Source organism: Chelonoidis abingdonii, chromosome 9, assembly GCF_003597395.2.
Source record: "Chelonoidis abingdonii isolate Lonesome George chromosome 9, CheloAbing_2.0, whole genome shotgun sequence".
In the NCBI taxonomy this organism is placed as follows: domain Eukaryota; kingdom Metazoa; phylum Chordata; order Testudines; family Testudinidae; genus Chelonoidis; species Chelonoidis abingdonii.
In genome coordinates, this window is record NC_133777.1 from 33,155,825 (window position 1) to 33,171,145 (window position 15,321).

The window sequence follows — 15,321 nt, forward strand, 5'->3', positions numbered from 1 at the left end:
CCACTGCAGCCTGCAGGGGGCGCTGGGCCACAGCCTGGGCAAGAGGGGCCAGGGGGGTGCAGCTGCTCCCCGCTAGCGGCACCGGCGCCTTTGCAGGGCTGCTGCCCTCCTGTACCACGCCAACTCCTCCATGACTGAGGCTCGCTGCTGCTGCAAGTGGGACACTCTGGCTCTCCAGTGCCTCTGGAAGGCGGCTTCTCCCTACTGAGCTGCTGCAGAGGCCCAAGCCCGGCAAAGCCAGTGAGTGGACTCAGAGCAGGGGCCACCGGGGTGGGGAGGGTTTGTGTGTGAGGGGGGGCTGTGCCACCTCCAGGGCAGGGAGGGGGAAACCTGGTCTGAGGAGCAGCTCCTGGGCATGGCTGACCCCTGGGGTCTATAAAGACTTGTTGGGATTTGCCCCTCAACGAACCGATGTGCAAGGGGAGGGGGGCACAAGGTGGAAGTTTCACCTAGGGCGCAAAATATCCTTGCACCAGCCCTGCCCCAGGGGGTGCTTGCACCCCAGGTTAAGAACCACTGCACTAAACTGATAAGAGCTGCATTTTAATTTAATTTTAAATGAAGCATCTTAAACATTTTAAAAAACTTGTTTACTTTACATACAACATAGTTTATAGACTTACAGAGAGAGACCTTCTAAAAACATTAAAATGTATTACCGGCACGTGAAACCTTAAATTAGAGTGAATAAATGAGGACTCGGCACACCACTTGTGAAAGGTTGCTGACCCCTGAGTTAGGGTGAGACTCTGCTAGTCATAACCAATCTATTTAGTATATTAAGCTTAGTTTGGGTTTTTGTTTATTTGCATGATAATCTGCTTTGATCTGTTTGTTATCACTTAAAATCCATCTTTTATCGTTAATAAACTTATTTTGTTTTAATCTAAATCAGTGAGCTTTGACTGGAATGCTAGGGGGAAATCTCTGTTTGGTTAGCACAAGTGTGCATTGTCCCCCACGTTGAGGCGGACCAGATATTAAACTCATATACTGGCCAGCTTTAACCAGGGCAGCATGGTAGTGCTGTGGGATCCTAGGCTGGGATGCTGATGGTTAGAGAGCCTGCATGTAACTGCAGCTAGGTGTGTCCCTACTCGTGTGAATGCTGGTGAAAGTGCAGGCTGGAGGGCTTTACAACTTTGTCACAGCGGTACAGTGTGAACGGGAGCCCAGGCTGGTGGGTGAGAGGGCTCAGTGGTACCCCATTTCTAGGTGGCACGCTGGAGGAGACCCGTCACATTGGCCATCTGGTATCATTAAAGATTCCATGGCCAGTTAGCAAGAGTTGTGGAAAGGTTAATCCCAGTGTCCTGGCCATATTTCAATGCTGGGAGTTACAGTATCCCTCCCTGAATTCCCCCTGCAGTTTCAGATGAATACAATATTTCTCACTTACCAACCTACACTCGTTAGTGTTTCTGTGTGTTGTTAAACAGCTCCAGTGTTCCAACCTAGATGTAGCTGCATTTTAGTGGTGGATAAAGAAATCCTATGTATAGTATATATCAGTTTATTTTTGCAAAACACTTGGGATCCTTTGGGGTAAGAGATACTATTAGATGTAAGATATTGATACAGATTTTCAGATGCCACACCTTATATCAATTTTTTATGCATATGAGGCAATTTTTGCCAAAAACAAAACAACAACAACAAAAAACAAGTGCATTGCCTGCATTGGGAGTGGATGTATTTTGGTTGATCAGTTCCTCTAGGCAAACATAACTGGTTAAAATGTGGGATGATGTTAACTGTGAAATACACGGGAAGTTAGTAGAACCTTTTATTTTCTTATATGCCAAAAACATGATGCCCACAAACATGTCAGGGTGAGGACTTAGTTGCAGTTTTCATGGCCTGTAGCAGAGTGTAGTGCATGGAGTGCAGAGTTTAGCTGCTGGAAGTAAAAGTGCAAGCTGATTTTCCATAAAGTGCTGTAGCAAGGAAGCATGAAGGCGCACAGGCATAAATCCCTACCATGAAGAGTGCTCTTGTTGAGAGGTAGGTGCCGTCAGGAAAGAAGCAGCTCCAGGATAGGGCTGGAAGAGGGTTTTGCTAGGGAATCTAAACCCAGTTCGTACAAAGAGGTCTTAGTTCTGCCAGGAAAATGTGAACTCCTTTTTATGGATGAGGTTCAGATTAGTTAGACAAAACATTCTCTCAGTCATTCTGAGGGATGAGGGGTAGGGAGCACTGTGATCAAAGGGGGCAGGCATTATGTTCGTAGACAGATCCAGACTTGTGTTTGTGGGCCACTCCATTGCAATGTTATGAATTTCCCAAATGGTGTTAATATTTCCTTGTGTCAGTAGAGTCAATCTTCAATTACCCGAATGTCCCTTAACCAAAATACACATTTCCAAAGGTCAGATATGTCCAGCCAAATTTGACTTCAGTGCTGAAGTTGGTGTGTGCAATCCACCTCCTGATAAGCTGTCCAGTGCTGGGGGAGGGAGTATTTAGGAGATCCTGAAGGGTTCCCCTGATTACCTGACAATGTATGACATCCTGGATATCTTCATATAAACCATGAGTTAGTGTGGTGTTTTCCTTATTGTCACTATTCCTTAATATCCACTTTACTTACTTAGTGTCTCTTTAATGACATACTGCTACGGAGTCTATCAATTTATTCTTGAAATGGTGTGAAAATGAAGGAGTGGAGGGGGGAGAGGGTATTAGTATGGCAGTGGCTGAGTTAATCAGAAACATGATCTATCTGTGATTCTAAATAGGATTGCTTGAATACTCTCCTGTTTTTTGAATTCAGTGACTGTATAAGTACATTGTGGGACATGGGCAAGTCAGACTCTTAATATCTTTATTCCCTTTCAAAGATATGCTGTCTTCAGACTGACAGACCCCAACATGTAGTCCTGTTCCACTAGACAGATTAAGGCAGCAATTGGCAGCTTCTGTTAGCATCCTACAGCCTTCATAAAATGAATCACATGAACTTGTATATTTCTCCTTTAATGAAATACACTCATGCACGTGTTTAGTTCCTGTGTTGATAGCTTACTTTTTATTGTGTGCAATCTTTTTGTGTATCCAAATGAGTTACAAAGATGATACCCAAATGCAGCCTAGTTTTTTTAAGTATTTTCTTCAGCTGTTGCTAGTTTTAGTTTTTGTTGCTGACAGTCATTCAGGTAAAATACCCAAATCATCTCCCAAAACTTGACTGAGGGCCAGATCCTCAGCTGATGTAAATCAGCATAGTTGTAATCAGTGGAGATACTCTGAGTTACAGTAACTGAGGATCTGGCCCTGAAACTTTTATAAGACTTTTCACTCATCTCTCTCCCCCTTCCCCAACTCCCAATTAATTTTCCTTTTTTCATGCACCTTTTGCTTTCTGGCAGGGACTGGACATGTCAATATAATGCAAAAGGCATCTGTTTTTGCATCATGTCCAGTCCTGGCAATGCAAGTGCAAGAAATTTGTATAAGCATCTAAACATTTTAGCACTTTAACTGAACCAAACATCTGAACCATGGAAAATTCGCCTGTGACTTATTATTTCTGATCTTTTTCTGTTTAATTTTCTCTGTAAAATCCTAGGCCTGATTTAAAGGTATCTCCTGTATTTAAAAGGACATCAGCCGGGAAATTTTGTACCTGTTGTTGTTACAAGTAACACACAATCTTCCCATTGGAAAGATTAGGGGGAAAACATTTTTCTGTTTTTTTTTTTTTTCCACTATGTGTGTCTGAGGGTAGGTTGTGTCTAGTCTGTTTTGCTGTTTCCTATTTAGCCAGTTCCTCCTGTTTGTGTGTGTCTTTCCCACAGCAAGAGGGAAAAGAAAAACATTTTTTTAAAATAGAAAAATGTGATTGTAAAATCACAAAACCTGCAAAGGAGACTGAGGTGCAGGTGCAGGACTTGATCCTGCATTTAATTCATCTTTTTTAAATTGATTATACTTTAAATTGTTGCTGTTATTAGTTATAGAGTTTACAGCAAGAAGGGGCCACCAGATATCTAGTCTAACTTCCTGCATACTATAGTCCACCAGCACCCACACACTATACCCAACAACCAAAATGAGATCAAAGTATTACAGTTTGCAGGAGACTAGACTGTTCTGTGCCACAGGCAGAGAATAGGAGGGACTAAGGTGCATTAGTGCCCAAGGTCCCTGCAATATCAGGGAATTGATTAAATGAGATGCACCCAAATAATCCCACAAGTGACCCACACCCAAACGCTGCAGAGGAAGGCTAAAAAACACCAAGTCACTGCCAGTCTGACCTGGGGGGAATTCCTTCTTGACCCCACAGATATTGATCAGTTCGACCCTGAGCATGTAAGCCAAAACCAGCCAGCTGAGCATGAGAGAGACACTACTTGGTTCCACCTCAGAGCTCTGGATCACACTGTCCTGTGTCCCATCTCCAACCATGGTCATCACTGACCTTCAGAGGAAGATGATTGAAAAACCCAGAATGCACTGTGGGTGTGGGGGGAATCCTATTTTGACCCCTTCTGGTGACCAGCTGAAGCCCTGAAGCTTGAGCTTTAGGAACATAAAACATAAATTGGAAGGGACCTCATCCCCACCATCACAACCAACCCTGCCATACAACTAGACTCATGAATTTGTCCAGTTCTCTCTTAAAGCTAGTAAGTTGTTTGCCCCCACAACTCCTATTGGGAAGCTGTTCTCAAACCTCACCCTTCAGATGGTTAGACACCTTCTAATTTTAATCCTGAATTTGTTGATGTCCAGTTTATATCCAGTTGTTCTTGTGCCAGCATTGTCCTTTAGCTTAAATAGCTCTGGCGCCTCCCTGGTGTTCTTCCCCTGAATGTATTTATAGAGAGTATTGCTGTAGGGTGCAACCCTCATTGACCAGGATCCCATTGTGCTGGGTGCTGTACAGACTGAACAAAAGTCAATTTTGTCTCTGGGATTTTTTTTTTTAAACATCCTCAGGTGTAATATGAGATCTACCATGAACTGTTTGTGTCCTGGTATTTATTCCTTAATTTCAATGCTGGATGTGAGGATAGCATCTAGCAAAAACTGTCATTTCTATAGCTTCATAGAGATTTCTTAGTGCTAATGGCTCTTTTCAGATCAGTGTGTTAGTACTGGGAAATTCTCACTATATGCACCACAGGATCCAAAGAAATAAAAACATGTCAGAGCTGGCTGTTAGTGCATTTTTGGGATTTCTGGCTGAATTTTAAATTAAGTCACAATAGTTGGTCAGATATTTCCTATGCATCATCCTGACTATTGAGTTTAGCTGATATGCAACTACTGGCTTGAACTGTGGAAGACTGGCAGCCAAGCATTTTCAGTGCAAAAACCGCAGCACAAGAACTGCATTCAATTCCCCAGAGTCCCAGCTCACTGAGCTTCACAGCACAGGGCAAGGCTTATCTGCATACCCAAGAGTTTTCTTGAGTTCTTCTTTGAGTGATTGCTCATGTGTATTCCACAGTAAGGGTGTGTGCTCGCCATGTGCACCGGTGCCAGAAGTTTTTCCCTTAGCAGTACCCATAGTGGGAGAGCACCGCTGCGACCCCTAGAGTGGCGCCTCTATATCGCGCTATAAGGGGAGCTGCGCACTCCCCGAACCCTCAGTACCTTCTTGCCGCCAGTGAAGATAGTCGGAACTTTGTGCTCCAGCTTTGCTGTAGTGCTTCTAGCCTTAGTAGTACAACTCTTCTTCATAGGTGGCTTTTCTAGTTAGTTGCCTGGCTTGGGGCATGCCCCGTGCCGCAGGCTTCAAGTCATGCAACTCTTGTCGCAGTTCTATGCCCAGGAGCATCTTCTGTGTCTTCGCTGTCTGAGCGAGACTCACGTAAGAGAGTGTTGCAAAATCTGCAGATCATTCAAACCTCGAACGAAGCGTGAAAGAGAGATCTGACTCGAGGCCCTGCTAATGGAGTCAGCATTGGCCCTGGCACCAGCATGCAGACCCAACTCGGCAGGCACAGCGTCATCGGTACGAAGCGAGGCTCCATCCACTAGTCGGCCCTGCTCCCCCGCCAAGAAGCAAGGGAAGACTCAGCGGCGCCGAGAGGACAGGAGTGAGGCCGGACCCGAGCTGGGCAGCCCACGATCCCCCTCAGGAGCCAGACCTCCGACTTGCGCTGAGCGGAGTAGTCCGGTCCCGTCTGCGCGTGCCTGTCCTGCGGCGAGAATGCCGTCGACACCAGAGGCAACACATGCAGCGTGTGACATCCTCGCCCTTCTGGTGCTGGATGCACCGCCTGAGACAGACCCCCGATCCCAAGGGAAGCCACCGCTGGGACCCCATCAACCCTCCCCGGTCCGGAATAGCCCCCGCTCCGAGGACGAGATACCTACCCATTCTGAGGGGCCATCCTGGAGCCTGCACCAGACTTCCACTCCGTTGGCCAATTCGCCTGAAAGGGAGTCTCGAGGGTCCTCCAACAGAGGTCGCAGGCACCGAGACAAGAGGTGTCGGCGCTTCTCTTCCCACTGAAGCTATAGGAGCAGGTCTCGACGCCATCAGCACCAATGCTCAGACTCGAGTGTTTGCTCCGACAAACTTCATACTTGGAATTCCCCTCAACCTTCGTCGGCACCCAGGTATTGTAGACATGGTCGCCAGGGGGAATCTGGAAGCAGCACCTCCGACGGGTACATGTCTTCATCGTCGAGGTCTAAATCTCAAGGTTGGCACCGACATGGCCGTGGACACTCCTGATGCTCATATGGCACTGTGCGTTCCTCAGCAACTTTGGCTTCGGCACCCAGACACCCATCTCCGGGCCGCGCCATCCCCCATGGTCAAGCGGCTCTGCTTGGTTTCCAATCGGGTCAGTGGCAAGGGGCGCCTTGGCAGGGGCAGTGGTGTCAGTGGGCACCATGGCCCCAAGTACCTGCACTGGTGAGACCCCGTTCAGTGGTCGGAGCATCACAGGTACACTCTATGTCCCCGCCTTGGCACTGGGAAAAGTCAACTGGTACCAAATCAGCGGCACCGCACCCAGGCTCAGACGTGGGGGTTGAACCACTGGCACCATCCAACACCCTGGGGGCAGTGCTGGTCCCCTCACTGGCACTGGAGGAATCCACAGTGGCACCACCACCCGCCCTGCAGGAAGATTTCAAGGCTCACCAAGAGCTCCTTAAGCGGGTGGCTTTGAATCTCCACCTTCAGGCTGAGGAGATAGGAGATATGAGGAGCCGTCAGACACCTTTTTCAACATGTTGTCCTCCTCAGCACCAGGCTATGTGGCCTTAACTCTCCACCAGGGGGTGGCCAACATATCAACTTTGCTTTGGCAAACCCCAGCCTCCTTGACACCTATTTCTAAAAAGGCGGAGAGAAAGTATTTTGTGCCAGCAAAGGGGCACAAATACTTGTACTCTTACCCGGCACCCAACTCTCTGGTAGTGGAGTCCGTAAACCACCAGGAGAGGCATGGTCAACCCACGCCCACCCCCAAGGATAAAGACGCTAGGAAACCTTCAGCAGGAAGGTTTATTCATCGGCCAGCTTCCAGCTCAGGGTGGCAAATCATCAAGCCCTACTGAGCCGGTATGATTTTAATTTGTGGGGGTCCCTGCCGAAGTTTGAACCCCTTCTAGGAAAGGGACAAGAGGGAGTTCAGTGCTTTGGCCAATGAAGGAGTGGTAGCAGCAAAAGCAGCTCTTCAAGCGGCTTCGGACATGGGAGATACAGCGGCCCATTCAATGACCTTGGCCATCTCCATGCGCAGGTCATGATGGCTCTCGCTGTCGGGGCTGTCCGCAGAGTCCCAGTCCCTCATGCAGGACCTGCCCTTCGATGGGAAGGCCCTGTTTGTGGACCAGACAGACATCTGTCTGCATGGGATGAAAGACTCCCGCACCACCCTGCAGACTCTGGGCCTGTATGTCCCGCCAGCGAAGGACAAACCCAGGCCACAAGCCTTGGCCCCTCCAGCTAGAGGCAAATATGAACCACCACCTAAGAGGCCGAGGGAGCAGAGACACAGGTCCCAGCGCCAGTCCTGCTCGGCCTCACGACCTGGCCCCTCAAAGGGCAAGAGGCAGGGGAAGAGGTGCTTTTGACTCTTTGTCGGGGGGTCACCGGGCCCATGGTCAGGGAAGCCCCCCAGTTAATAAAGTTTGTGTTCTGCAACCGTTTATCTGCCTTCTGAGTGCAATGGTCCCATATAACATCGGACCAGTGGATCCTCAGCACCATTTCCAAGAGTTACATGTTGCAGTTCACTTCGGGCCCCCCACCACCACTCCCACCGCCGGGGACCCGGAACACACCCTCCTTCTAAACCAGGAGGTGATGCGCCTCCTCACACTGGGTGCGGTGGAGAAGGTACCTTGGGAGTTCCAGGAAAAAGGGTTTTACTCCCGGTATTTCCTGATTCCGAAGGCAAAATGGGCTCAGGCCCATCCTCGACCTGCGAAACCTCAACCAATTTATGGTCCATTACAAGTTCTGTATGGTTTCCGTGGCCTCTATTATTCCGTCCCTAGACCCGGGGGATTGGTTCACAGCCCTGGACCTCCAGGATGCATATTTCCACATCCATATTTTTGAGGGTCACAGGTGCTTCCTCTGCTTCTAGGTAGGGCGGGACCACTACTAGTTTACGGTCCTTCCCTTTCGCCTTTCCATGGCCCCCAGGGTTTTTACCAAATGCATGGCGGTAATGGCAGCGCACCTCAGGAGGAACAGGATGCAAATTTCCCCCCACCTGGCTGCTCAAGAGCAAGTCCCAGTCCCCGGTGCAGGCCCAGATGGAATTTCTGCTGGCCACTTGCGAGAGTCTAGGGCTAGTGGTAAATGAGGACAAGTCCACGTTAGTGCCAGTTCAGCGCATACACTTCATAGGTGTGCTGTTAGACTTGGTGGTGGCCACGACCTCTACAGGTGCAAGACACTCAAAAGTCTCATAGCTTCAGTCACAGCCTTCCCCGTGATGACGGCAAGGGTGTGCCTTCAAATATTAGGCCACATGGCAGCATGCACCTCTGTGGTGCGACATGCCAGGCTCAGAATGAGGCCCCTCCAACTCTGGCTGGCCTCCCAATATTCCCAGGCCAGGGACAACCTGGACAAGGTGGTCACGTTACCTCCCAACATAGTAGCCGACCTGCAATGGTGGTCCCTCCCGAGCAACATGTTACAAGGGATTCCCTTCCGAGAGACCTCTCCCTCATTCGATCTGGTGTTGGACGCCTCGGACCTGGGGTGGGGAGCCCATATGGGGAGCTTCCAAACCCAGGGCAGATGGTCGACCCTGAGGTCCCTGCACATAAATGTCAGGGAACCTGGCGTGCATAGCTTTTAGGCCGCACATACAGGGAAAGATGGTCAGAGACGTCACGGACAATACAGCCACAATGTATTACATCAATAGGCAGGGGGGCATGCGCTCCTTGGCCTTGTGCCAGGAAGCCCTAGACCTATGGCTTTTCACCTACCCAGCACTCGCAATACGTGAGCCAATCACCTCAGCAGGGTTTTCTCCCACCAGTACGAGTGGTCACTCCACTGGGAGGTCACCTGGCAGCTCTTCCGAGAGTGGGTAGCTCCTCAGGTAGATTTCTTTGCTACCACCCAGAATCCTCTCTGCCCCCAGTTCTGCTCCAGGGCCAGGGTGGGCAGCGGGGCGATCTCCGACGTGTTCCTGATTCGGTGGTCAGGCCACCTGTTTTATGCCTTTCCATCCTTTCCCCTGATAGGCAATGCCTTCAGAAAGTGAAGGCAGACAAGTCGAGGGTTATCCTCATAGCCCTGGATCGGGCCCGGCAATATTGGTGCGGAACCCTCCTGCAGCTTCTAGTGGCCTGCCGCTTCGGCTGTATCTCCTCTCCCAGGAGGGGGGAATGCCTCCTTCATCCCAATCTGGCTGCGCTTTGTCTGGCAGCGAAGCTGCTCCATGGTTAGAGGAGGAGGAAGGGAAGTGTTCAGAGATTGTCAGGCAAGTTCTGCTGGAAAGCAGAAAACCGGCCACACGACGAACCTACCTGACCAAATGGTCTAGGTTCTCTAGGTGGGCGAGAGAAAGGGGTACTTCCCTATCATCCGCATCGCTCCAACTTATTCTAGATTACCTCCTATCCCTTAGAACCCTGGGGCTAGCTTCCACCTCGGTCAGGGTACACTTAGCCGCCATTTCGGCTTTCCACTCTCCGGTGCATCATCACTCAGGTTTTTCCCATCACATGACATCCTGATTTTTGAAAGGACTGGATCAGACATTCCCTTACACCAGGCCTCTGGTCCCTCTATGGGACTGAACCTAGTGCTCTCCCGCCTCATGGTTCTCCCTTTTGAATCCTTGGCCATGTGTTTCTGGTCCCACTTAGCATGGAAGGTAGTGTACTTGGTGGTGGTCACCTCAGCCCTGGTGGCGATCACCTTATCCTGGTCTTCCACAGGGATAAGGTCCAGCTTCGCCCACACATGGCTTTTTTGCTGAAAGTGGTCTTGGCTTTTCATATCGATCAGGACATTTTCCTTCCGATACTCTATCCCAAGCCCCATTCTTCTAATGAGGAACGACGCCTGCACATGCTAGATGTGTGTAGGGCATTGGCCTTTTACCTAGACCAAACCAGGCCATTCCAGAAATCCCTGCAACTTTTCGTTGCATCTGCCAAACGCATGAGGGGGCAACTAGTTTCTACCCACTGAATTTCCCGCTGGATCACCTCGTGCATACGCACATGGCAGGGATTCCCCTGCTGCCTATCATTAAGGCACATTCTACGAGAGCTCAGGCCTCAGTGGCTGCCTATGTAGCTCATGTCCCCATTCAGGACACTTGTAGAGCTTCCACATGGTCCTCTGTCCACACCTTTTCCTCGCACTACGCGATGGTCTCCCAAACACAAGATGACGCCGGGTTTGGTAGGGTGGTACTCCGTCCCGGAAACCCTTAAACTCTTACCCACCTCCATCAGATATAGCTTGGAGTCACCTACTGTGGAATACACATGATCAATCACTCGAAGAAGAAAGGACAGTTACCTGTTGCATAACTGGCATTCTTCGAGAAGTGTTGGTCAGGTGTATTCCACATCCTGCCCTCCTTCCCCTCTGTCAGAGTTGTCTGGCAAGAAGGAACTGGGGGGGGGGGGGAGAGTGTGCAGCTTCCCTTATAGAGCGATATAGAGGCGCCATTCTAGGGGTCGAAGCGGTGCTCACCCCACTACGGGTACTGCTAAGGGAAAAACTTCCAGCACTGGTGCATGTGGCGAGCACGCACACCTACTCTGGAATACACCTGAGCAACACATCTTGAGGAACGCCAGTTACGGAACAGATAACTAACTGTCCTTTTTGTGTAGATTGTTTTTAAATGATAGGCAGTACCTGGCTGGAGACTATTGCTACCAGTTGTAGGCATTATCATTAATTTTCACATTTTAAATGATGCATATCCGCCCAGAGGCTGCATAATAAATGTCTGTATAAATATAATTGCTTCTGTTTAGAGATGAGTCTGAAACAAAATCCTCGTTCTCAGTACCCCCTTAACTTGGTGAAAGCTCAGCTCTTGCACTGATCTTTGTGTCTGAAGCCCATCTTTATTTCTCTTAGTCCCCACACAGCAAGTGTGTGTAAGCTCTTCTTATAGTGTATCTGTTTGCCTATATACAGTAAGTGTAAAAGTTCTAACAGACTGCTTCTTTCCCCTCTCACTGCCTCTTTCAAATTCTCTGCGTACATTGAGGACTGTCCTTGTACTGGAGAAGGCTTTTCTCCAACGAATCCCATCCCTGTTTCTATCGTGTGGGGAGGTTCTTCAGGATAACAAATCCCCTTTGCCTTCTCATTTCTTGTAGCGAGGCAGTGTGGGAGAATATGGCTCGCATGTGTGTGAAGACGCAGAGGCTGGATGTTGCCAAAGTTTGCCTCGGAAACATGGGTCATGCCAGAGGAGCTAAGGCATTAAGGGAGGCGGAACAAGAACCAGAGGTGGAAGCCAGAGTGGCCATGTTGGCGATTCAGCTGGGCATGCTGGTAGGGCTTACTGTGGCAACTTGCCCATTTTCTAGCAATAAGGAAAGTCCAGACTCAGTCAGCAATCTGAGTGAGAGATGCATGTGTCCTCGCATGTGAAGACAATGTAACTAATGACAAGTATTTTTGCAAAGCCTGGGCAGGGTGCAAAAATCTTGGAGAAAAGTAAATGCAATACTAATTTTCTAAAAAGTAAAGAGGGGCAATTCTGACAGTTATTTTCTTGGAAGTCAATCTTCTACCGCTATTGAAATATTGAAACAAATAATAATGGGGGTAGAGTACACCTTCTAAACATATAGGGCCCAGTTCTGCCACTTACTCATCTCGAGTAGGACCTTGTTCTACAGTCAGCATTATGGGCACTACTCAGTATGAGTGGCTGAATTAGACCTCTAGACATTACAGAATAATGACATAAACACCATAGGTTTATAATAAATGCATCTTCCCAGGCAAACATGATTGTTTTTAAAAAACATATATAGCATTAAAAATACCAGATGAGGAAAACATTATTTAGGTAATGTATATTTGGACTTTTGTGGAACATTTGATATGCTGACTCACAAACTTTAGGGCTTGATTCTGCTGTCCTTAGTCACTCTGGACTTGTCTAGGCTAAAATAAATGGTGTCTTCTTAAAATGAGTTAGCTAAAACATTTTAACTCACGTTTTCAAACTGGAGTGTAGAAAAGGTAAGTTGAATTTTAATGTGTTAGGTGGTAGAAGAGAAACCTAGCAAGTAGCCAACAGTTCACCCTCTACCAGCTAAGGCATGTTAAAATACAACTTGCCCTTTGGATACCTTTTATGAGAGTTTAGACAAGCCCTTTGAATAGTATCTTCACTCCACCAGTAAAATTGGGACCTAAACTGGCTTTGAGAGTCATGTTGTCATGTGGACTGAAAACTAGTTGGAGAACTGTAAAGTAAGGGTAATGATAAGCAGCCATGTACTGGTACCAGGTTAGCTCTTATTTAATGTCTCCATTAACAATCTGTATAAGAAGGACTAAACAGCGTTTTAACAAAATTCACAGATGATACTAAATTGAGAAGCATTGCAAATACCTGGGAGGGCAGAAATAATAAAGGGTCCAAGAGGTTAAAAAGATGGATTTTTCCAAGATATATCTTCTTTTCATTTTCTACCCAAGTTAATACATTAGGAAAATCATACTCAGTGGGGACTAGAAAGCTGGAAAGCAGCACAGCTAACAGAACCCAAGGTTCATGGGAGACCACGAATTAGATAAGAAATTGCAATTTTGGGCGCAGTTTTCAGAGGCACCACATCTTGGAGCTTTGATTTCATGGTCTGTCTACACATCATGATGCAACTGCAACTGCAACATTGCTTTCAAATTTAAGCATCTCATTGCCAGAAAAATATGAATGAATAGGAGGAAGTTCAGAGAAAAGAAACTCAAATTGTTAGGATCCTGAAATGGATTCATATATAAAAGGAAAGAGTTGAAAGAGTAGAATATACAGAATTTGGCTAAGATCAGAATGTGCTAACAACCTACAAATATTTGAAGGGTATGAATGGTGGAGGAATTGTTCTGGGTGGTATAAAGGCATATCTAGGAAAATTCAGGCTGGATATTTGTAAAAAGTTTCATGACAGTGAGATTTATTAGGCTCAATGGAAGTGGGGAAAGGCCCTTTGCTCGGACATTTAAAATTAGTCTGGGGGAAAAAACACTAGCAAATGTTCTGTAGAAAACAATCCTACATTAGCAAGGAGAGGGTCTAGAGTAGGACCTAACAGGCCTCTTCCATATCTAGGGTTTATTCTTCTCTGAAAAGAAATGGGAATCAGGAGGAAACAGAAATTTCTCCTTCTGTCCTGCCACAGTGTATCTCCATTACTGTACACAGAGCTCAGCTGGAAAGCAGTTGGGTGGGGCAGGAAAAGTCCTTGACACAGGAGTCCCTCTCAAAGATTAAAAATAGCAGTTTTAAATTTGTTTATTGCTTGTGTCACTATGGGCCAAATCTTAAGGCTCTAACTCTAAATGAAGTCAGTGGAAGTTTGACATAAGTAGAGGCATCAGGTTTTGGTCTGCATTAATAATCTAAGAACATAATCTGTGTCTCAGGGACCTAATGTGGAGTGAGAGGGATCTCTAAGTGCTGAATCCTTGTTGGTGAGAAAACAGCTACAAAGTTAGCAAAGCTCTCCCAAACTCCTTAACTGGGGTAATGGGTCTCTCCTACCGCAGCCCAGAATGGTTATGCCAGCAAGTTACTCCAATATGAGCCATTTGATAACCTCCATTATCAAATGGATTAGTGTTGTGTCACCAGAGTTTTATGAATCTCCCACCCCTGGTTAATATCACCCAGTAAATGCTGTGATCTGAGTGCTTTCTTTATTTTCACATAAACATCCAGTTTCTCAGTCACAATGCTGATATTCCAGTCTACGTATATTTAGTAGGTCCAAATCCCTCTGTCTTAATCCTTTTTACTATGGAATGCAATCCATGGTCTGGAGTAATTAACTGCTCAGAAGTGCACTACCTATCATACAGTCATAGAATATCAGAGTTGGAAGGGACCTCAGGAGGTCATCTAGGCCAACCCCCTGCTCAAAGCAGGACCAACACCAACTAAATCATCCCAGCCAGGACTTTGTCAAGCTGGGCCTTAAAAACCTCTAAGGATGGAGATTCCACCACCTCCCTAGGTAACCCATTCCAGTGCTTCACCACCCTCCTAGTGAAATAGTATTTCCTAATATACAACCTAGACCTCCCTCACTGCAACTTGAGACAATTGCTTCTTGTTCTGTCATCTGCCACCACTGAGAACAGCCTAGCTCTAGCCTCTTTGGAACCCTCCTTCAGTTAGTTGAAGGCTGCTGTCAAATCCCCCCCTCACTTTTCTGCAGACTAAATAAGCCCAGTTGCCTCAGCCTCTCCTTGTAATTCATGTGCCCCAGCCCCATAATCATTTTGTTGCCCTCTGTTGGACTCTCTCCAGTTTGTCCACATCCTTTTTGTAGTGGGGGGCCCAAAACTGGATGAAATGCTCCAGATGTGGCCTCTCCAGTGCCTAATAGAGGGGAATAATCACTTCCCTCGATCTGCTGGCAATGTTCCTACTAATCCAGCCCAATATGCCGTTAGCCTTCTTGGCAACAAGGGCACACTGTTGACTCATATCCAGCTTCTCGTCCACTGTAATCTCCAGGTTCTTTTCTGCAGAACTGTTGCTTAGCCAGTCAGTCCCCAGTCTGTAGAAGTGCATGGGATTCTTCTATCCTAAGTGCAGGACTCTGCACTTATCCTTGTTTAACCTCATCAGATTTCTTTTGGCCCAATCCTCCAATTTGTCT

The 15,321-nt window shown here is 47.5% G+C and overlaps 2 protein-coding genes across 2 annotated transcripts in view; one reads left to right on the plus strand and one right to left on the minus strand.

Moving 5' to 3' along the window:
- Positions 1-15,321, minus strand: part of TELO2 (telomere maintenance 2) — a 308,161-nt gene that overhangs the window by 241,290 nt on the left and 51,550 nt on the right. The gene's annotated exons all lie outside the window — the stretch shown is intronic.
- IFT140 (intraflagellar transport 140) overlaps positions 1-15,321 on the plus strand; it is a 237,089-nt gene that overhangs the window by 210,118 nt on the left and 11,650 nt on the right. The window contains exon 26 of the mRNA XM_075069081.1: positions 11,794-11,971. Coding sequence (XP_074925182.1) covers positions 11,794-11,971 — 178 coding nt within the window. The remainder of the gene's footprint in view (positions 1-11,793; positions 11,972-15,321) is intronic.